The sequence below is a fragment of the Protopterus annectens genome, chromosome 1.part1 (assembly GCF_019279795.1).
Source record: "Protopterus annectens isolate FY-2018-M chromosome 1.part1, PAN1.0, whole genome shotgun sequence".
NCBI classification, from domain to species: domain Eukaryota; kingdom Metazoa; phylum Chordata; order Ceratodontiformes; family Protopteridae; genus Protopterus; species Protopterus annectens.
Genome location: NC_056726.1, coordinates 1,205,269,716 through 1,205,292,961, shown reverse-complemented (window position 1 = coordinate 1,205,292,961; position 23,246 = coordinate 1,205,269,716). Strand labels below are relative to the sequence as shown.

The 23,246-nt window shown below is 42.5% G+C and overlaps 1 protein-coding gene across 4 annotated transcripts in view; it reads right to left on the bottom strand.

The window, feature by feature from the left end:
• The window catches only part of LOC122809252 (myosin-10-like), a 3,714,157-nt gene that overhangs the window by 2,569,593 nt on the left and 1,121,318 nt on the right, over positions 1–23,246 (bottom strand). For all 4 annotated transcript variants that reach the window (XM_044080584.1, XM_044080595.1, XM_044080606.1 and 1 more), the window contains exon 5: positions 1,974–2,076. In XM_044080584.1, the coding sequence (XP_043936519.1) occupies positions 1,974–2,076 (103 nt within the window). The remainder of the gene's footprint in view (positions 1–1,973; positions 2,077–23,246) is intronic.

Sequence of the window (23,246 nt, the reverse complement as noted above, 5' to 3'; positions counted from 1 at the left end):
TGACTGGTGGGATTTCTCACCTATCCTGTGACAGTGTAATATATTTAAATCCACATGACTGTTTGTATATTGTTCTGAGGAAGTCAATTTTACTTTGATGAAAGCGCTTAACCTGAAAAATAAACTTGTGTCTACTAGTCCTACTGGTGAATTTGTGGTTTTTAGTTTTTATTTTCACCAGTTTGCTACAATTATTTGGTTGAAGATACATCTTTAACCTTTTGTCTCTCTTTTTTAATTTTTGGGACACCTCTAAAAGAACAACTTCTGCACTCCTTGTTCCTTCCTCTGAGACCAACAACAGTGAATCTCCCATGCCCATCAAGGGTACCTGAACAGCCACAGTGGGCGTGACTGATCCTCCCAGTGCATGGTGGCTTTAGAAGCTACACCACAGTGATCTGGAGAACAAAGTCAATGGTCTGAAGTACCAGTAATGGCCACAACATTCACATACCAGCAGCTGAGGCACAGACTGAGCTCATTTTATTAGTAAGGGCTCCCTTAATGTTTTCTTTTTCTTGGGTCTGGAGGAAGGTAGAATCATATGATGGATATGCTGTTCCATGGTTCTTCCAAAAAAAGAGTTTCATTCATGATTAGTGCCACTACCACAAGTCGGTGACAGGTAACTTGCCAAATCATAGTGTTCACAAACAAAATACAAAATAACATTTCCAAAATGTCTGTGCCCTCATTAAAATACAGTATGTCCCACAAAATAAGCATAATTTTTCCACAAAAAGCACTTAAAATAAGCACAGACATTATAAGTTAAAAATAAAATGAAAACTGTCTGTCAAACCAGCCACTTTTGACACAATCCCATAAAACACACATTTCCCATTAACAAATAATGTTACTCACAGAAATCAACATATATTTCACAAATGATACCGTGAAAGGTTTTTCCTAAAGGGAACTTATCTGCCGATCAATGGAAGACTGAAAACAGTCAATCTTCTGAAAATCGCAAGTAGAGTGCTCTCTACGGGCAGCAATAAAGTACTGAAGCTTTCTGCAACCAGACTGCTGATTTTCTCTCCTTGGAGCTCATGCAACTAGCAGCCTGGATACAGGTGGTGGGAGCCCAAGGCTATGGAAGACACTTTGGCTGGTATATCCTTGGAAAGACTTAACCCACATAGTTGAGGCTACTTCAGCAGTGACTTATGAATGAACATGTACAGAAACTCCCACAAAGCATATCCTGGTGAAAAGACAAAAGCTGAGAGAAAGAATTATATATATCTTGCTCATGATAACCTTCCATGCAGCCATAGGAATTTTTAAAGCAGCAGAACATCAAAAGAAAATTTCCTCAAAAAATAAAAAAAGAAACTTCATATTACAGAACAGTCACCATAAACAACAAGATGGTATCAGCTTACAAGTACTTCTTTTTGTTAAATACACCAAAAGCTTTCCACCTAATAATTAAAAAAGGAGTGGGTCAGATAATGAAATATGGTACTGAATTAGGAAAACATAGCAATGCACACATGCACAGATAGTAGTTTAGTAAGTGTCTCCCTGAACTTTCTCATTAGTGGTAGTGCAGTGAGTCATTAACAGGAAAATGACCGCTGTAAACTAGTGAATGAGTGCAGCCTAGAGCCTCCAAGTATTCTGCGGTAATGGTACTGGATTACTCATATGGACACAATCACTTTCATAAATGGGATTGTAGAAAACAGTGGCAAAGATACCCAAAGCAGCTCTTCAAGTGAGGTAGATAATAAATAAGAAACAAAGTACATCAAAGCACCAAAATGCACTGATAAGTGGGGTAAGTGAGCTGCATTTCTTGAAAAAGTGTGGTAGTGGTTCACCAATGACCCACCTTCAATTTAGATGGCTGAATAGCAGCCTAATCACAATAAAGCCACAATGATTTAATACTACAAAGTTTTTCACTGTAGTGTATCTGTACTTCTTATGTCTATCTCACGCTATTTGACAAAAACACTTACCGGCACAGTATGTTCTTTCCGGGCCTTGTGAGATGAGGCCACATGTGCAAGATACTGTATAACTTTCTTGGTGTTCTCAGTCTTTCCGGCACCAGATTCACCCCTACAAAGGTGAAAACACAAGCAGTTAGTGTAGCAGCATCTAGTACTGAACTGTTATATAATGCCTATGATCAGAACTATAAAAATGGAAAAGAAAACACAAATTTCTTTTTAAAAGGGAAGTAAACAGTGTGGGAAGAAATAGCCAGGGAATTGTTATGGCTAGGCTTGTATAGGCCCTAGGGCTGATAGCCTAGTACCAACCTATGAACCTATAAAAACAGAAAACGGAAAGAGGAGACTTCTGAGTCAGATAACTGCAATAAAAACCTTTTATTAACGTTAAATGCTTTCCGCCTTCTGTTTTCCAGTCTGTCTTGTTTGGAAGGGCTTACAAATTTATTTTTAGCTGTGCACTGCTAAATGTGAAAAGTGCACACAGTTGAGGGGAATTTCCAGATGTGACCTAGGGGAAAAGAACCAGAAAATTAAAACATAAAACACTGGACTTCACTAATGCGTACTTGTAACATATTTCAACATGGCACAACTCTTCATGAAAAAGTACAGCTGTGTACACTTAGCATAAATGTAGATGTTCGAGTGTATTCACTGTTGCAGTCATCACATTTGGGTTATCCCTGCTAGGGTAGCCCTCGGCCGGCCCAAATACCAGAGACTCAGTATTTCTGCGCGGGTTGCTGTCGCTTGAGGACTAACATCAGGTTGTCAGTAGTATAAAGTAAGGCAGCTGACGCCATTACATCAGTTTTTCTTGCCCTAACCTGTCAGAAGCCCCCAAGTAGGAGGCCAGGGTCTGGTGGAAGAAAACCCACCAGTGGAAAATGCCAATATGTCCCTTGAAAGGAAAGGAGAACAACAAACAGAATAGTAATTGAAGAAGAAAAGAAGAAAAGGGGGATGGAGGGGGGGGACCAGGACTGCAACAGTGAATACACTTGAACATCTACATTTATGATAAGTGTACACAACTGTACTATGTTCTTCTTGTCTCACTGTTGCAGTCATCACATTTGGGTTGATTCCCAAAGCTGAGGAAAAGGGTGGAGGCAGTCAAAAAATAGTACAGTTTTGTACCTACCATAAATGTAGATGTTCGAAGATCCACATTGCTGCAGTCCTTACACTTGGGTAGTCCGCTGTCCTCGGTCGGCCCGAATATCAAAGTATAAGGCTGACGTCGGTCAAGGCGCATTTGACTGACATCAGGACGTCAGGGTACAAATGCGCATGACCGACGTCATATCCTCAGTCTTTTCTTGCCCCAGATGTCAGAAGACCCTAAAAATAAAGGTCAAAACCAAAAGACAGCAAACAACCAACCAACCACCCTTGCACTAATTATATGTACAATATATACAATATACACAATATTTACAACCCAACCCACACAACCACCTCTAACTACAGAGGGAAGGAGGGAGGTAATTGGACTGCAGCAATGTGGATCTTGAACATCTACATTTATGGTAGGTACAAAACTGTACTATGTTCTTCATCTCACATTGCTGCAGTCCTTACACTTGGGTAGAATCCCAAAGCAGAGGTAAGGGAGGATGGCCAAACTACAAGGAAGCAGGAGCTGCCAAAATGCCCTGCAAAACAGCAGTGGCAAAACCAGCCCTGGATTTAGAGTAAAGTGGCAGGTGATAATGCCTAGAGAAAGTATGCACTGAACTCCAAGTAGCTGCCTCCAAAATATCCTTGGTTGCCACTCCCCTCAAAAGGCTGTCAGTGGCAGTAGCCCTAGTGGAATGAGGCCTAATCCCAGCTGGAATCTCCTTGCCATGATGGGAATAACAGAAAGCAATGCAAAACCCAATCCACTTAGAAATAGTTTGTTTTGACACAGGCTTGCCCTGAGAACTCAAAGCAAAAGAAACAAACAACTGCTGAGACTGCCTGAACCCTTTAGTTCTGTCCAAATAATATCGCAACTGCCTGTGTACATCTAAAGTGTGCAAAATCTTTTCCCCTTTATTTTGGGGATTTGCATAAAAAGTAGGCAAATGAATAGTTTGGTTTAAAGCCACACTAGAAACCACCTTAGGCATAAAGGAAGGATAAGTGCATAAAGATAACCTATACTTATGGAAAAACAAGAAAGGCTCAACCGCCATAAGGGCCTGTAATTCAGAAACCCTTCTTGCAGAGGTAATGGCCAACAAAAAGCAGTCTTCCATGATAAATATTTCAACTCAGAAGTAGCTGCAGGCTCAAAAGGTTGTAGAGTGAGTTTCTCCAACACAAAATTGAGATCCCAAGCAGGAGTAGGAGCTCTACGTGGGGTCTTATATTCTTTGCCCTCTAAGAAATTGCTTGAACAAAGGATGAGAAAACAATGGAGGGTCACATTCATAGTGAGCTGAAATTGCTGCAGCATGAACCTTAATAGAAGAGAAGGACAAACCTTTGTCCAGTAACTCAGTAAGATATTGAAGAGCCACAGTTAAATTAGGCTCAGAAACATCAAAATCCTTTGCTGCACTCCAAAATAAAAATCTCTTCCATTTATCTGCGTACACTTTCCTTGTACTAGGCCTTCTAGCTTCCAAAATCACATTCAAAACTTGTTGTGTAAGTTGAGACCCTCTATGGTTCAAAACAGAATATGCCAGGCTGTGAGGTGAAGAGAGTGAAGTTTGACATTGAGCAAATGGCTGTCCTCCTGTGACAACAGGTGTGGAATCGAAGGCAAAGGCCATGGAGGCTTCCGTACCAGACTTCTCAGTAATGGGTACCAGTGCTGTCGAGGCCAATCTGGAGCTATTAAAATCATCCTTGGCTTGTCCTGTCTGACCTTTAGAAGTACCTTTGGGAGGAGAGGCAGAGGTGGAAAGGCATACACATGAAGATTGCTCCAATTGAAAGAAAGAACATCCACTTTCCAAGCTGTGGGATGAAACCTTTTTGTGCAAAACGTTGGCAGCTGATGGTTTAGTGGAGAAGCGAACAGATCTATGTCTGGAGTTCCCCATGACACTGTCAATTTCTGAAATACACGAGGATCCAATTTCCACTCGTGGGGATCCATAATTGCCTGCTCAACACATCTGCTAAGGAGTTCTGTGCTCCTGGCAGAAACCTTGCCTGAAGATTGAGCTGTAAACTGAGAGCAGTCTCCCACAAAATCATTGCTTGCCTGCATAGAGGATAAGAATCGTTCCCCTTGCTTGTTGATGTACCACATGACAGTTGTGTTGTCTGTTAGAATCAACACCTGCCCTGGAAGAAGTAAATCCTTGAAAGCTATTAATGCAAACTGGACTGCTAACATCTCCTTCAGGTTGATATGTAGATGTTGTAGTCTGGCAGGCCACTTGTCTTGTATCCACTTTCCATTTAGATGAGCTCCCAAGCTTTGTCTGAGGCATCTGTCGTTAAAATCTGACTCGCCTCTGGCCGGGTCACAGAGAGTCCCTTGTTTAGGTGACATTCCTGAGCCCACCACAAAAATTCCTTTTGAATGCAAGGTATTATTTGAATGACAGTGTCCAAATCCTGGCAGTGCTGTGTCCATACATTTTGAGATACCATTGCAGCTTCCTCATATGCAGTTTGGCATTGGGAAGCACCAGAATACAAGATGCCATGAACCCTAAGGCTTGAAGGACTGTCCTTGCAGTCAGCCCGGACTGATGAGATAGTTGATGGAAGTAAAGGGAAAGACTCTTTTGTTTGTCCGGGGTTAAAGAGGCCATCTGGGATGCTGTATTCAGTCTTACACCCAGAAAGCACATGTCCTGAGAGGGTACTAGACTGGACTTTATTTCGTTCACAGAATACCCCAGGCATCTTAGCACTGCTATCACATATTCCAAATGATGAAGAAGCTCTTCCCTTCCTTGAGCCAGAATCAGGCAGTCGTCCAATTAAGGATAGATCTGTATTCCTTTTAGCCTGAAGAAAGCTATCACTGGAGCCAGAACTTTCATGAACACTCTGGGCGCAGTAGATAAGCCAAAGGGCAATGCAGAGAACTGATAGTGAGAAGTCCCAGCTCGAAAACGCAGATACTTCCTGCAACTTAGTCTGATAGGAACATGAAGGTAAGCCTCCTTGAGATCCAAAGTTACCATCCAATGATCTTTGCCCAGTAGAGGTAAAAGCTGTTGCAACGTCAACATTTTGAACTTGGGAATGTCCAGATAAGTGTTGAGGATAGATAAATCCAAAATTGGTCTCCACGTGTTCCCCTTCTTTGGTACTAGGAACAGGCGAGAATAAAATCCTAGGCCCACTTCTGGCATAGGGACCGGCTGTATGGCCCCTAGTTGAAGTAACAGAGAAATTTGCTTGTGAGCCTCTATTCTTTGTTGAGGAGGAACGTCTGGCATGCCTCTGAAAGGAGGCAAGGTATGGAAATAAAACCTGTAACCTTGGTGTATGATATCCAATACCCATCTGTCTTGGGTAATTAAACTCCAATTTTCTTTGAAAAGTGCCAACCTTCCTCCCAAAGGTGCTGCCAGACGAGAAGGCTCTGGCAGCTGAAAAGGTAGGTCATTGGGTCTGTTTACGAAAGGACTGACCCCTGCCCTCACCTGAAGACTGTGCAGGAGAACTGCCTGTTCTAGGCCTGAAAGAGCCCTGAGCTCTGCCCCTACCACGTCTAGATCTACCCCTAGACTGGGAATCATAAGAAGGATACATCCACCCTTTAGCAGGCCAATTTCTACTAAACTTTGGAGGCTGAACCTGCAAAAAATCTTTAACAGTCTGCATAGACTTAGCCTTGTCTTCCATTTTCTTTAAAACTGCCTCAACAGGAGAACCAAACAACACATCAGATTGTAAAGGAGCATCTAAAATCCTTGTTTTAACATGGTCAGATAAATTTTGATCCCTCAGCCAGGCGTGCCTGCGAAGAACTGACCCAGTGGCAGCCACCCTAGATGAGGCCTGTACAGCATCAAAACCACATTGCAAAGAATGCTTACCCACCTGTTCAGAAACATGTACTAAATCTTGTAACTCTTTACAATCAATACCTTCCGCCAGAGCATCAACCTTAGACTTCAACTGTGAAAGGAGATAGTTTTGGTATTTTAACATGTGAAACTGGCAATTCAAAGCCCTCATAGCTAGAGTGGAAGAAGTATAAACTTTCTTTCCCCATCTATCCAAGGCCCTGGCTTCTTTATCTGCAGGAACCGGATTCTTGACAACAGAAGCCTTAACACCTTTAGGCCCCTGGCTAACAGTTTCTGGGTCTGCCCTAGGACTCTTAAAAGGATACTTATGAACTTCAGGCACCCTGTAATACCTATCCGGTTTAACAGGAGCAGGAGGCAAAGAATCAGGATTAAGAGAAGCCTCTGTAAAAACATCTTCCACTACATCCAAAACAGGAGGTATAGCCAAAGGCCTATGCTGGGGTAAAATAAAATTCCCTAAGCCTTTTCCTGGAATCAGAGAAGTCCTGACCTTCCCACTTAAAATGCTCCCTCATGGAATGAAGAGTTTCTGAAAAAGAAAAATCCTCAGGAGGAGAAGCAGAAGGAGTAGAATCATCCACATCAGAATCAGAATAAGGAGAGTACTCCTGCAAGTCTTCAGCCGAAGACTCTGAAACATCCAAGCCTGCTCAAAACTCCCTAGCTCAGGCTCCACCCTAGGTCTCTTATCAGGAGGGGCAAAGAACCCTAATCAAAGTAATCAAATCTTCTGCCATTTTAAGCATATGCTTCTTGGGCACAGTTCCAGAAGAACTAGGGGTGACACCAACTGAAGCTAAACCTGGCCTGCCTCTAGGAGAAGCCTTGGAAACAGAAGGAGAGGGCCTAACCACCCTAGGCAGGGAGGGGAGTATAGTAACCTGAGAAGCCCCATCACCCTGGCCTGCCTCCTGAGAGGCCACATCCTGCAATAACAAGGTCTCTCCCTGGGATCCCAAAGAAACCTCCGGTGGAACCACCGGCTCCACCGACACCTCTAAAGAACTGGCGTCCGGTACGGACGGTTCTTCTAGCCTAGGCTTCACTGCTTTGTCCTTGCGCTTCTTCGAAGAAGCGGGCGTCAGAGCATCCGACGGCATTTTATAATTGCACCGCTTCCCAAAGACTAACCTGGCACAATCTAATCTCCTCTTTATAGTGCGCTTATTAAATCTAGCACAAGAGCGACACCCAACAACGTCGTGCTCAGGCCCTAAACAAGGAATACACAAAGTATGATAGTCTCTATGCGGTATCTGTTTCCCACAAGAAATACAATTATTCACTTTTTCTGACATCCGGTAAACCACTGAGGCAAGAAAAAACTAAAATATTCCCCAACGGGGTACTTAGCCAACTCTGACTCGGTCTGAAACTCCGAAAACGAAAAATTTCAGAACGCCAACCGGCACTTGCAATACTGCTTCTGCATCGGACCATGCGGCAAAAAAGACTGAGGATATGACGTTGGTCATGCGCATTTGTACTCTGACGTCCTGATGTCAGTCAAATGCGCCTTGACCGACGTCAGCCTTATACTTTGATATTCGGGCCGACCGAAGACAGCGGACTACCCAAGTGTAAGGACTGCAGCAATGTGAGATGAAGAACATCTAGGGGCTGGCTAGGATGCCCTGCAAGACTGCAGAGGCAAACCCTGCCCTGGATTTGGAGAAGAGAGGCAGGTGGTAATGCTTGGTAAAAGTGTGAACAGATGTCCACGTGGCAGCCTCCAGGATGCCCCTGGTGGGGACTCCTCTGAGGAAAGCCACAGAGGTGGAGGCTGCTCTGCTGGAGTAAGCCCTGACCCCCTTGGGAGAGGCTTTCCATGCTGTTTGTAGCAGAAATGGATGCAGTGTGCTATCCATTCGGAAATGGTTTGTTTAGAGATGACTTTCCCTTCTGCCCCTGTAGCAAAGCTAACCAGGAATTGATCAGACTTTCTGAAGGATTTAGTCATGTCTAGATAGAACCTGAGCTGTCTGTGCACATCTAGAGAATAAAGGATCCTTTCCCCCTTGTTCTGGGGATTAGGAAAAAAGGTGGACAAATTAATGGATTGGTTGAGAGCCACACTGGACACCACCTTGGGCATAAAGGATGGGTTAGTTCTGAGGGATACCCTGTCTGCATGAAAGATGATGAAGGGTTCCACAGCCATGAGTGCTTGCAACTCAGAGACTCTCCTGGCTGAAGTGATGGCCAGAAGGAATGCTGTCTTCCAGGAGAGAAATTTTAGCTCTGCAGAAGAAGCTGGCTCGAAAGGGGGCAGGGTGAACTTTTCTAATACAAAATTAAGGTCCCAAGCTGGTGTTGGTGCCCTTCTGGGTGGCCTCAAGTTGCTAGCCTCTCTTAGGACTGTTTGACCAAAGGGTGTGAGAAAATGAGCAGAAATAGCAGAGACATGAATTTTTATAGAAGAGAAAGGGAGGCCACTGTGTAGTAGGTCAGCTAAGTAATCCAGGATGAGAGGGAGGGAGGGCTGTGCCATGTTAGCTCCCTTAGCCTGGATCCAGGTGCAGAACCCTTTCCATTTATTTATGTTGAATTTCAGTATATGGAACTGACAATTTAGTGCCCTGATTGCAAGAGTAGCTGAGGTGTACACTTTCTTACCCCATCTGTCCAAAGCTCAGGAATCCCTGTCTGAGGGGGTGGGATTCTTAGAAGAGGTTGCTTTAATTCTTTTTGGCCCTTGAGAAATAACATCAGGGTCAGCTGTAGGATTTTTAAAAAGATATTTGTGGGAGTCAGGGACTCTATAGTACCTGCCTGGTTTTCTGGGAGCAGGAGGAAGGGCGTCAGGAGTCAAGCTGGATCTGAGGAAAACATCCTCCACAACATCCACGACTGGGGGGATGGCCAAAGGTCTGTGCTGTGGAAGATCCAGGAATTCCCCGAGTCTCGTTTTAGACTGAGAGTAGTCCTGACTCTCCCATTGGAAATGCTCCCTTAAGGTTTGCAGGGTTTCCCCAAAGAAAAAATCTTCTGGGAGAGAGGCTGAAGGAATGGAATCCTCTGCATCAGAATCCTCATAAGTGGAGAGGGGTTGCAAGTCTTCCTATTTAGATGCATCAGATTCATCTGACTCTTGTTCAGACAAGACTACAGGGGACAGATCTCTTTTCCTTTTGGAGGGGGTAGCTTGGCTTCCCCTGATCAGCATGATAAGGTCTTCCACCATTTTAAGCATTTAAGATTGAGGCAAGGTAGCAGGCACCTGAGAGTGGGTCATCAGTTTCTTGGGTGTGGCTCATACCCTGGGCCTAAGCAACTCGGTAGTTTTAGACAGAATGGTAGTCGCAAAAGAAGACGTTGGTTTGTGTCGAGATTCGGTAGTGCGAAGGACTTCCTTGAAAGCCGGTGCCTGCTCAGCGGCTCCGGACCCATCCAAGGTTGAGACAACTGCAAGACCCTTAGTCGAAGAAGAGTTTTGCGGCATACCGGACTCAGAAAGGGTCTCGGTAGCAACCTACGAATCAACCGAAGTGGGCATCAGGAGCTGTGAAAGCGCCTCACTGAGGACTGGAGAACTGACGACTAGCTTAATGGAAGCATCGTCGGTAGGTTTGGACCTGTGCGGGCTGTCTCTGTCTTTAGCTTTACATTTTTTCGGAAGATCTGCTGCCGGACGGCTTACCGAAGCCATAGCGGAATTCGAGGACTGTAAGAGAAAATATCTGGCTACAATAAGGGCCCGACGATGGATAGTTCTGGCACTGAACAAAGCACAGAAGCGACAATGAAGGACATTGTGGTCTGGGCCTAAATAAGTGACGCAGTAAGAGTGGAAGTCTCGGTGTGGTATTTGTTTCCACAGGTGAGACAATTATTAACATTTTCTGACATCGGCTAGTGCAAGAAAAAATTCCCAGTGGGGTACTTAGCTTTAGAAGATTTCAACTTCAATTCAGTAGACAAACTTAGGTAGTAGCTGACCAGCACTTGTGCAAACTACTTCTGCTTTGGGCTCCACGGCAAAAAAGACCGATGTAATGGCGTTGGCTGCCTTACTTTATACTAATGACGACCTGAAGTCAGTCCTCAAGCAACAACCAACGCAGAAATACTAAGTCTTTGGATTTGGGCCGGCCGAGGGCTACCTTGGCAGGAATAACCCAAATGTGATGACTGTAACAGTGAAACCCGAAGAACATCTAGAGTTACACAGGAAAAGGAAGCAGCTACATTCACTCAAGAGGTAGAATGACAGAAGAGTTAAAAAAAATAGCTGACAGAGGCTACAAAATGGAACAGGCAAAAAAAAAAAATGAAGTGTGTCAGAAGGCCACTTCAGAATGGCAGGACTATCTTCAACGTACTCATGCACTTTCCAAAGCAAGTGTAAATAACAAAGTCTTGGGAGTAGAGTATAATCTTCTTACCAGAGGTGTTACTGTAAACTCCTCAGAGGACTCCAGGATACTATAAAAGGGTCTGTCCAAACAAATAGCTGGTGTTAAAATCATGGACTAAATCTTAATGCCAAGAAATTTATAACTGTATCCTTTAGCAAGCATGGCCCTCCTTGTAACTATCACATTGATAATCCTCCCCTAAAAATTGAGTCCGTAGTTAGAGACATGAGAACCTACGCTGACAATGAGATATTCTTCAAACACCACATATCCACTAGTTTAAGAAAGTCCTTTTTTATAATACAACTTATATCTAAAGGTATGATGTCTAGACCCACGGATGTATTAAGCCAATCATAACAGTATAATGCCCCTTTAGGTATGAATCTGTCCAAATACTTGTCAAAGCTAGAACAAACATAATGCTTTCTTACAAAAAAAAAAAAAAAACAATCAAGGGCCTATATCATTAAAACTAAATCATTAAAACTATGTGTACCATTTTACAGCTTGTCTCCATTCACCACAGCACATAGGCTAATGTATAGTAATGAGAGGTGACCTCTGCCTGAAGAGACACTATTCTCTTAGACCTATTGCACATTCATAAATCCAAAAGTAGTCATAAACACCCACATAAGGGACCTAAATCTTTTCTGCAAGATTAATAGAACATGCTGGAAGGATAGGTATGTATCACAGACTATACCACTCCTATGGAACAGTCTTCCACTTCACATAAAGCAGACTACTTCCATTATGCTATTCACATGCAATTTGGATGAATGGGTGGGTAATCACAAATTTGCCCTCGGTTTAGCACTCCTGGCCCTCATGGATAGGGGGAAATAATTACCCCTACATTTGCTTATTCGGCCCACCTTTGAATATTCATACTGCAAAATATAAGGGTTAATAATTACAGTGGGACTGCAAGGCCAGGCTTCTTATGATTGCCACAAATCAGTAAGTACCTATGAACAAAATAATATCATCTGCAAATAAGACAAAAATTTCTTCATTACAATACCAGTTATAACTTTGAATTAAGTCCTTTGTTTTCTTTACCAATGGCTGTAAATATAAAACCACATAACAAAGTGGAAAGAGGACACTCCTGGTTCCTCTGTTCAGACACAATTTGACAGAAAGGAATCCTCTCACCTTAATTCTTGCCTCCAAGCCTTCATATATATTTCTAATTAACCACATTATTATATCAGAGAATGCAAACAATTCTGTTGTCCTCTATAAAATCACAGCCACCTCTACTGAATGGTTTCTCTCCAGCAAGACCTCCCATAGTGGTATCTTTGGTACACTTTGCTTTGACCTTAAAGAAACATCTTTATTAAATTATCGTGCATGGCATAGGCAGTCATACATTTATATACATGAAAACAAACTATACTGACATAATTTTAGTTGCAAACATTACACATCACAAACCATACTGACATAATTATAGCTGCAAACATTATACATCACTTATAATCTATCTAGTCATTGTCAGTCAAACATTACATAACTTATTCAGATCCTGCCTTCTTTTAAAGCTCATTCCTCCTCTGCATGTACTATTCCCACAATTCCCATTTTTTCCTATGTAATTTGCTCCTACTCTTTTATAAAAGACCCCATTTCCATTTTTTTTATCTCTGTTACTATAGTCAGTACTTATAGTAAAAGTAGGTTTAGATCATGACTTCTATTTTCTAGTAATTGCTTATTCAGCAGCCACCATAATTAGACACAGCAAGGCCTTACCATGTCTATGCAATAAAAAGTTTATATCATAGCTCAGGAAAAATCATCTCCCTCATTCACATGAATATGTCCACCCAGTTTCTTCAACGGTGCATCTCCCTGAGAATCCTTAAAGCCCACCAACTTCACTGCACTCCCAAGAATATCTTCCCAATCACCTCTTTCATCCTCATCCATCTCCAACATTTGCTGACTACCTGAGGAAAATATCTGGCATCTACTTGCAGTATAAAAATATCTATATAAACATTTCCAAGCAAAAATCCTAAATATTCTACATTTTGTTGCATATTTGAGAGACATACATATATCCTCCCATTGTTTCTTTGTCAATTGCATAAAGGACTGCATCCAAAATCCCAATCTCTCCTTATTTCTTGAGCTTCTCCCATTTCATTGTCATCCCTTTACACTTTGAATTATACTTTTCTGTTTGTGTTATGTACAGGAGCCTTAACTGTGTAGCTCGGAAATACCCCCATCAAATCAGGTAAACCCAATCCGCCCTGTTCTATTGAACAAATCAGCTTATCCTACTTGACTCTTACCATCTTCCCCTCCTAGATAAAGTCCTTCAGCTCTTTATTAATTGCTATCCACAACTTCTTCTTTGGTTGATAAAAATATGTCTGACCTCTGTATAAGGCTAATGGGACTAAAAACATCTTAACTGCTTGTATGTTACTAACCATATCCATATAACAAAGCTTCCATTTTCTCAGTTTTTGTATTATCTTTCTAGTCATTTCCCACAGATCCCTAGCTGCCACACCAGAATCATTTTTAATCCATTCTCCTAAATATGTCATTCTATCATGTCCCCATAAATATGGATATTGCTGAACCAATTCATATAATGGGACCTAATTTACTACTATTGCCTTTGTTTTAGCTCCATTAATTTTGTATTCTGAAAAAATCTGAAACTGTCTCAAAATTTTCCACAACACTGTAATGTCTCTTTATGGTTTTGCCAGTTATACCATCTGCAAGTACAGCCAGCTATTCTTGACTACCATACCAATAATATCCTTGCATTTCTGAGTCCCTTACTTTCTTTGCCAGTGGTTCTAAATATAATGCAAACAACAAACGGGAAAGAGGACATCCCTGCCTGGTTCATATGCTCAAGCAAAAATTATCAGAGAGGATCCCACCCCCTTTAATATTCACCTCCAACCCCTCATATATCCTCTTAATCAACCTCATAATTTTTTCAGGAAATTCAATTGTTTCCATTGCCCTGCTCATAAAATCCCAGCTTACTCTGTGAAATGCATTCTCTGCATCAAGACCCAACAACAGCAACAACAATGGTATTTTCTTACATTCTGCTTCCATCTGGATCATCAATGCTCTGTTTATGTTGTCAAATGTTTGCTCCCCCCCACACACAAAACCACAATGATCCATAACTATCAATTTTGGCATTACCTTTTCATTTTAGCCATTATAGACATGAACACTTTATAATCATGGTTTAACATCAATATGAGCCTGTATGAAGCTGAAGCTGATGGATCTTTACCCTCGTTAGGTATTACAGCTACCACTGTTTTCTTCCAGGATGTTGGTACTTCTCCTCCTCATAAAAAATACTGTTAAACAAAATCTTCCAGATCTTTATCAGTTTTCCCCTCCTAACTTCCAAACTTCTACAGGAATACCATCTCTTCCTGGGGACTTTTCTGTAGATTGGTAACATATCACAATTTTTACCTCCTATCCTAACCACTGGTAATTGAGCCTCATCTACCTCTAACATTGACATATTTAATTCTTTCATAAACATTTCAATTTGTATCTTTTCACGAGTTACATATTTCACTGCTTTATACAGACTTTCAGAAATGTTTCAAAATATTTCTAATACCTCTACAGGATATCTTGTTATCTTCCTTGTTATAGGCTCCCTAAGCTTGGTGACAGCCCTTTCTACTTTCTGTTGCCTGAGTCATTGTGCCAAATGTTGTTGTGCTATTTTGTTATAATCAAAAAACAGTTGCTTAGGAGTAATCTTTCTAAACTTGTGTATATTATCAAGGTAATCCCTTATTTTCTGCATAGCATTCTGCAGTTGATCCTCTTCTTGTTCTGTGAGATTCCCCCTATTCTGCAATGCTTTAACATTTGTTAGTACCTCTAAATAATTTGTCTTACTTCTTAACCATAGCTGCCTTTCTTTTATTTCCACCCTATTTTTAAATGCCACCTTAATTTTATTTCACTCTCTAGCTATATTTTCAGAAGGAATTTTTATCCTCTCGAATAGCTGCTGAATAATCTCCGTTACCATTCCCTAAAATTCTCTCTTTTCAACAGATAGGTGGGAAAATGCCAGTGACTCCTTTTTATTTCATCTCCCTGTGTTTTATTATTGGCATATGAATAGAAATAGTTATTGATTGCATATTAAGACCATCAGTTAAATGCACATGTTCCTGTGAACTGTAAATTCTGTCTATCCTAGTCCAGTTTGTGCATCTTGAAGAATAGTATGTAAATTCACTCTGAACTCCTAGTACTGAATTCACATATTCCATGCCAAATATTTTCATAACTTTCTTTAAAAATATACTCTCCTTTGTTATATTTTCTCTTCTGCCCCTCCCAGGCACATCTTCACTGCTGCAAATTAAATTCCAGTCCCCACCTGTAAGTAATACTCCTTGCTGAAAACTGATCATTACGCCCAGAATTTTCTTAAGCTCCATTATAGCAGTTTCAGGTGGAATATAAATACATAACATCCTCCCTTGCCAGTCGCCCCTTAGCACTATAAATATGCCACTATTATCTTTTTTATCCTCTTTTATCACTATTGGAGCTCATTCTGCAATTAATATATGTACTCTTCTTTTCCTTTGTCCCAGATATTCCACTGAATAACCATCCTGAAAATCTTTCTTTATCAAATTCACATGTTCGGTTCTTTCCAAGTATGTCTCCTGTAGCATAACTACTTGCACTCTACATTTTTTAATATAGATCACTATTATTTGCATTTATCTGTGACAACACTGACATTAAAGACAAAACAGAAAGCATCATTGTATTACAAAGTTATTACTCCCACCATTTATGTATAACACTTTTTTCGTTGAATGTCTAATTCCAGCTTTTCTGTTACATCCATACACTGTTTGGCAGGCTGAACTTTTATATACTTGCTTCTTGTCATATCCATTTGAGCCTATGTCACATCTTACAAAACATTTTGTTTTATTGAAAGCCCTCAAAAAATAAATAAATAAATAATACCCTCCAAAGCCTAATACTAACACACAAAACTAGGTACAATCTTGAAATATTGAAGTTTTACCCTCTTAATGGGAACAAATGTCCCAAACTGACAGCCACACTTACAGACATGAGTTAACCTAAAAGAAAGGTTATCCATGCTAGGCCACATGGTGCAGCCTGTGGTTCTACTAAGTGCTAACTATATTTGTCTTATCTTTATAGCTCTCTCAGCTGGGAAACCCCTGAATGCTTTCAGAGAACATTATATCTTAGCCATTTTTTTTTCTTTCCCCCCCAGCCAATCACTCTCCACCACACTGTAAACAATTTCTCTTTATCACATTGTCTCTATTGAGAAAGCCAATTTCTAATTATCAGGTTGTCTCCATGGAGACACAAGAACCAAACAGTTAATTTCTCTTTATCAGATTGTTTCAATGGAGACATGAGGGCAAGATACAGAACTGCTACTAAGCATACATTCATTTGCTAGAAAAAACCCTCATAATATTCAATATTCTTTTTTTATTTACTTGCTTTCTCTTAAAAACTTGTTACTAAATCAATGCAAGGTCTTTAATCCAGTCATAGTCTCACGTGAGAATGAGAAAAAAGCAATTAATTTTCTTTTGTCATGTTCTTTTTGCTAGGCTTTTTTTTTTACATTGTAGTGCATACATTTCTTAAAACTAGACAAGAAGAAAAAAGCAAGGTAGAAAGAAAGGTAAAATAGAACAGCAGCACCTATTTACAATCCCCATTACACTTAAAAATAACTGAGAAAACTTTACTTTATAGCATGCGAAGAAAACCATACACCACAAAAATAGTACTATTAAGAATAAAAGAAGTTATGTACTCACCATAACGTTCCATGTTTGCTGTCCATGATCTCGCCTTCAATCTTGCTGGTTGGGTTCGGAACCGAACATCGGTTCCGACTCGGCCGTATACTAAAGCTCAAGAGCCCTCACTGGCTCAAGGCTACACTATATACCATGATGCCTAGCGGTTGTTCCCCAGATCTCGTTTGAGAAAAACTAACACTAGACTATATGAACTCATGCAATAAGAACAAACTGATAGATGCGTTGCCCCTAGTCAGAAAACAGGAGTGAAGACAGTCAGGCACCTATAGCCAATTTATAAGTTCCTCTCAATCCTCTAGGAAGGGGGAAAGGAGGGTGGGTCACAAGAATGAAGGCGAGATCATGGACACCAAACATGGAACGTTATGGTGAGTGCATAACTTCTTTATGTTAAGTTGTCCTATCTCACCTTCAATCTTGCTGGTTGGGACAGCGTCCCCAGCACCTTCTTCTTGGGTGGCTCAAGGGAATAAACACTTCAGAACTGTGGATCCAAAAGAAGCCTTGTTCCGAGAGGCCACATCTACTTTGTAATGAGTGATAAAGGTATGAGGGTTGACCCATGTACCAGCCACACAAATTAAGTCCAAAGGAAGTTTAGCTTGGAAGGCAGTAGAAGTAGCCATGGCTCTAACTTTTCCTGGCAACTGTTTGTTATGCAAGTTATAGACAAAGGTGATGGTATCTGTGAGCCATTTTGATAAGGTGACTTTTGAAACTGCAACACCTTTCCTGTTTTCTGAAAATGAAACAAAGAGTTGGTCGGAATTTTGAAACTCTTTGGTCCTATGCAAGTAAAAACATAATTGTCTATGAACATCCAGCTGGTAAAGTTTGTATTCTGCCTTGTTGCCATGATTAGGGAAAAATACAGGTAACTCAATAGACTGGTTCAAATTGGCCTCAGAACAAACTTTTGGTAGAAAGGAAAGATTCGTCCTGAGGGTGATTCTGTCTTTATGAAAGACCAAATAAGGAGGATGGATAGACAGAGCTTGCAATTTTGAAACTCTTCTAGCCGAGGTAATTTCTGTCAGAAAGATCGTCTTCCATGATAAGAACTTTAGTAAACACGAGGAGGCTGGTTCAAAGGGGGTGAAGTTAAGGCAGACAGTATCAAACTGAGGTCCCACAGAGGTGGAGGTTCTCTTAAGGAGGGCCTGAGAAGAAAGATGCTCCTGAGAAAAGCTTTGCATAATCTATGGGACATGATATTCGACCCTGTGTCTCCCACATGATAATTCGAAATAGCAGCTAGCTGCACTCTGTTAAGAATTCTAGAATCGCAGATATAGGAGCTGTAAAGGGGTTTATGTTGTTTCTGTTTGCCCAATAAGAGAACCTCTTCCATTTACTCGCATAAAGTTTCCTAGTTGTATTCTTGTGCGATGAAACCAGAATGTGCCTTACTGCCGGGGATAGATCAGGAAGCCTGGCTAAGACTGGAAGTGGAGTACCAAGCTGTCAGCTTGAGATTTTAAATAGAGGGGTGGAGCATCCCTGACTGATGAGTCAGAAGATCCGGCACTGGGTTCAGGATCCAGGGCTCCTAGAGAAGCTGGGGCCACAGGAATGGAAACCATATTTGGTGAGGCCAGTAAGCAGCAATGAGAATCTGCTTGCAACTCAACAACTTGGCTTTCTGGAGTACCTTGGGTATTAAAGGAAATGGGGGGGGTATACAGAAGTCCCAGGGGCCAATCGTGCACAAGTGCATCCCTTGATGACTCCCCCGGAGGGGGGACTAGGGTAAAGTAGCTGCTACATTTGTTGTTGATGAACGTGGCAAATAGATCGCAGCAAGGCTGGCCCCACTTGCGAAAAATTTTGTTGGCAATCTTTTGATTCAGGGACCACTCGTGAGGCATAAGGATTGACCTGCTTAACCTGTCTGCTATTACGCTGGAATTCCCCGGGATGTGCAGAAAGCGTTGAGAAGAAATTGCCCATTGCCATACCATTTGAGCCTCCCGACATAGGGTGTAGGATTTGGTTCCCCCTTCCTTGCTGATGTGCCACCCTACTGACATATTGTCTGTTTGAACTGCAATAGTACCTATCGGTAGAGAGCTGTTGAATGCTTGCAATGCCAGAAGCACAGCCCTCATCTCTAGGATATTCATGTGCAAATGGTAATCATGTTCCTGCCAAGTCCCTTGGACCGTCTGTCCCAGATAATGCCCCCCCACCCTATCTGGGAAGCATCCGTGGTCACTGTGGCTACCGGGTGGGGAGGTACAAATGGCCTGCCTATTGTTACCTGGACGGAATGGAGCCACCATTGTACATCCTTCTTGCAGGCATTCGTGATGAGAATGTTGTGAGACATAGGCAACATCTGCATAAACCACTGGGCAAAGAGAAGCCACTGCAGTATCCTCAAGTGTAGATGTACCAATGGAACTAACTAAGGACTTTGAGGACAAATTTGGCTTGCACTTTTTTCTTCTTGATCAGTATGGACACTTGCTGGCACAGCATCTGTATTCTTTCGTGAGGTAGTTTTGCCACCATGTTTCTTGTGTCTAAGTCTGCCCCTATAAAGGTAATATGCTAAAATGGAAACAAGGCAGATTTTTCTAAATTTACCATAATATCCAGCTGTGGGCAGAGATGAATGGTGGAGTCTCTTGTCCTGGTTAGTAGATGCTCGGTGGTGGCGGTCAGGAGCCAGTCATCTAAGTATGGAAACACCCAGAATCCTTGACGCCTCAGGTGAGCCATAACTACTGCCATGCACTTGGTAAACACTCTGGGGGCTGTAGTAAGACCAAAGGGCAGAGCTCTGAACTGGTAATGACTGGCTCCCAGCCGGAAGCGTAGACATCTTCTGGATCAGCTATCCATCTTGATATGGTAGTATGCATCCAGAAGATCTATTGAGCACATCCAATTGTCTTGATCCAAAAAAGGGAGTACAGACTGCAGTGTTACCATCCGGAACTTCATTTTTTTGATCGACTTGTTTAGTCTGCTGAGATCTAGAATTGATCTCCAGTCCCCTGTTTCTTTTGGAACTAAAAAGAACCTTGAGTAAATTTTGGATCTGACTTGGTCTGCGGGGACTTCTTGCATGGCTCTTTTTTCCAGTAACCTGTGGATCTCTACGGTTGCTTGATCCCTTTGACCAGATGGGATGTCTGGAACGGACTTCGATGGAGAGGGAGGACTGGAGAAAGGAATTTTGTATCCCCTGGATATGAAGGACTGTACCCACTGGTCTTGAGTCAAGTCTAGCCAGGCTTTTGGGTACAGTGATAATCTTTCCCCGACTGCCTCCAGAGGTAGACAGGCGGGCCTCCTGTCAGGAGCACTGGAAGGGACGACCCAAGAACGTATCTCTGTCCCACTCAAAACGTATCTCTGTCCCCTGGATCTGCGGTCCCCCTCTGCCGTGTGGGCAATGTCTTCCATTGTTATTTCCCCCTCTGCCCCTAGGGAAAAATTCACGAGTGTCCGGCAAGGCTCGCTTGGATTTCCGGAACCACATCTTTCCACTCTTTTGGCCCTTGGGATAGGGCCTTGTTGGGGCAGAAAAAAGTACTTCCACAGCAGAGAGAGTCTTGCCATCCTGCTCACTACTGGTTAGAGTCTCCTTCACTTTTGGCCCTAACAGGGAAGAGCTGTCAAAAGGGGCGCCAATAAGGGAAGACTTGAAGGGTTCAGCAAATTCACAAAGACGCATCCAAGAATGTCTCCTCAGAGCCATTCCCGTGCCTGCTGCCTTACCTGCTCCATCGGCCGCATAAGAAATGAGGCGCATGGAGGAATTAGTAATAGATTTTATGGTCGCAGGCTGAGAGTTAATCTTGTCAGATAGCCCCTGAGCTGTAGCACCTTGTAGGGTATCTCCTAACTCCTTAAGGAGATCCCTCTGTAAGCCAATGAAATGGGATAGGTAGTTCAGTGACCTAAGGGTAAAGGCCGTTGAAGGAAATATATGCTTCCCATTATCTGTCCATCGTATGAGAGTCCTTATTCGGCAGATGGACAGATGCAGAAGTCTCAGCTAGTTCCTTCTTGGTAGTCACTGCCACCACCATAGCATCTATCTGGACTCCCTTGGTTAGAAACTGTTTGTCCTCCGGAGCTGTAATAAATTTGTTTGGCCTCCTCAGAACTAGCAGCACAGACTCTGGAGAGACCCACACCTTCCAACTGACTACATCCAGTAGTTAGTCGAAAGGCGGAGACACCCAAGAGGTGGAGGGTCGAGAACCAAATGATTCCAGGTATACCGACTCATCCTCAGAAGGGGAAAGGGCTTTCCAGCCACCTCTCTGTTTCAGGATCTCCAAGATGTCTGAAAATGAGACATCCTCAGAGGGTGACCATGGGGACCCTTCCAATTCCTCTAAGTCAGTATCTGATGTCATAGACTCAGGGAAGTCTATGTGTTTCCTCTTACACGTTCTCTTCCCAGGACCTCCTCGGGCGGATGCTCCGAGGAGGTTCTGGAAGAGAGGGTTTCGCCATGGGGCATCCTGGGGCACTGGTTCTCTACACAGGGGATGGAGGAGTGATGCAGAGGTTAACACCAGGCCCTGGGGGAAGAATAGCTGTAGCCAAGTGTGGAGCAGTCTCAGAGGAAAGCATACTCCTCATTACTGCGAAGGCATCCTGATCCTGTGCCGCGAGAGACTCCTGCTCTAAGGAGGCAGGAGACCTCCCCTGAGCCAAGGACAAGAGCTCCGAGGCAGATGTGGGAGTTGAACTGACCTGCGCCGAAGCTCCAAATGGATGAGTCGGATCCGACAAGGGTCCAGTTCGACTGTCCCCCTGGAACCGAAAAGGGAGCCTTGACCCCCAGACCCCTCGATGGACGACAGCATTGAAGTGGTTGGAGCAGAGATTGGCACCAAAACTTCAGGAATGGACTTCGGAACTGAAGGTTCCACCACAAGGACTTCCGGACACTCTGGCAACTTACTCAACTGAATCAGAGGAGGAACCAAAGGTACAGACACTATTGGAGTCAGCCCCACACCTTCTGGGCTGGGATGGAGAGAATTTTCGCCAAGGCTGGTGTGTGAAGCAACCTTTTAACCACTCGCTCCCCATCATCGTCCGAAAGGCTCCTAGATGAACGAGAGGAATGTGAAGACTTGTGGCTACCTGCCACCGACTGAAGTAATGGAGACTGCAGTACAGATCGAATCAGCTCCAATGCCAGTGACCGGCTTCTTTCCTGACCACTTGATGGCTCCGAAGATACAAGCAGAGCCAATGTAGATTTTTCCCTGTCGGAACCAGTAGGTGTCGGATCTGACTGAATAGGCTTATCATGTCTCTTGGACGGCTCGGAGCCAAAGAAGTTTTAGAAGGTTTGTCCGTAGTTTTTGAGGCCTGTCTGCCTTCAACTGGTGAATCAAAGGGCCCTTTTAACAACCCCCTAAGAATAAACTTGTTTTTTCATTCCTGCAGGACTCTGGAGCTGAACCCGTGGCAAATCGAACAGGACTCCTGCAGGTGAACGGTGCCTAGACAGTACATACAGCTGGTGTGACCATCAGTAAGAGACATCTTTTGTGTGCACGAGTCACACTTTTTAAATCCTGACTGTTTAACCTCCTTTGACATCCTGACTAAACAATTAGCAATAACCAAAAGCCAGTACAGAAGTAAAACACAATTTCACAATAAAAGAGCAAAGGGTGAAAAGCAGAAGCCTATATATCTTGTTTATTATTTATTTTTATTTTTTTTTTATTTTATTTTATTTATTTATTCATTTTTTAAAGAAGACAAGGAAAAGAGGAAAGTTAAAAAAAAGTTAGAGGAAGGTCTCTAACTTAAATGACACACTCCTCTAACTGAGGAGACGCCTCTAAGTCAAAATGAAAAAAGGAAAAAAAGCCCTCTAACTGAAATGAGCTGAGGAGAAAGTGGAGGAAATCCTCTAAAACGGATTCCTCCAGGCAGCACTAAGTAATAGGCCTAAGGATAGGGAAAAAAAACAAGATAAGTCAATAAAGGGCAAAGAAAGGACTTGCAGATAAAGTAAAATTAAGCGACTATTAGACAATTAAACATTTT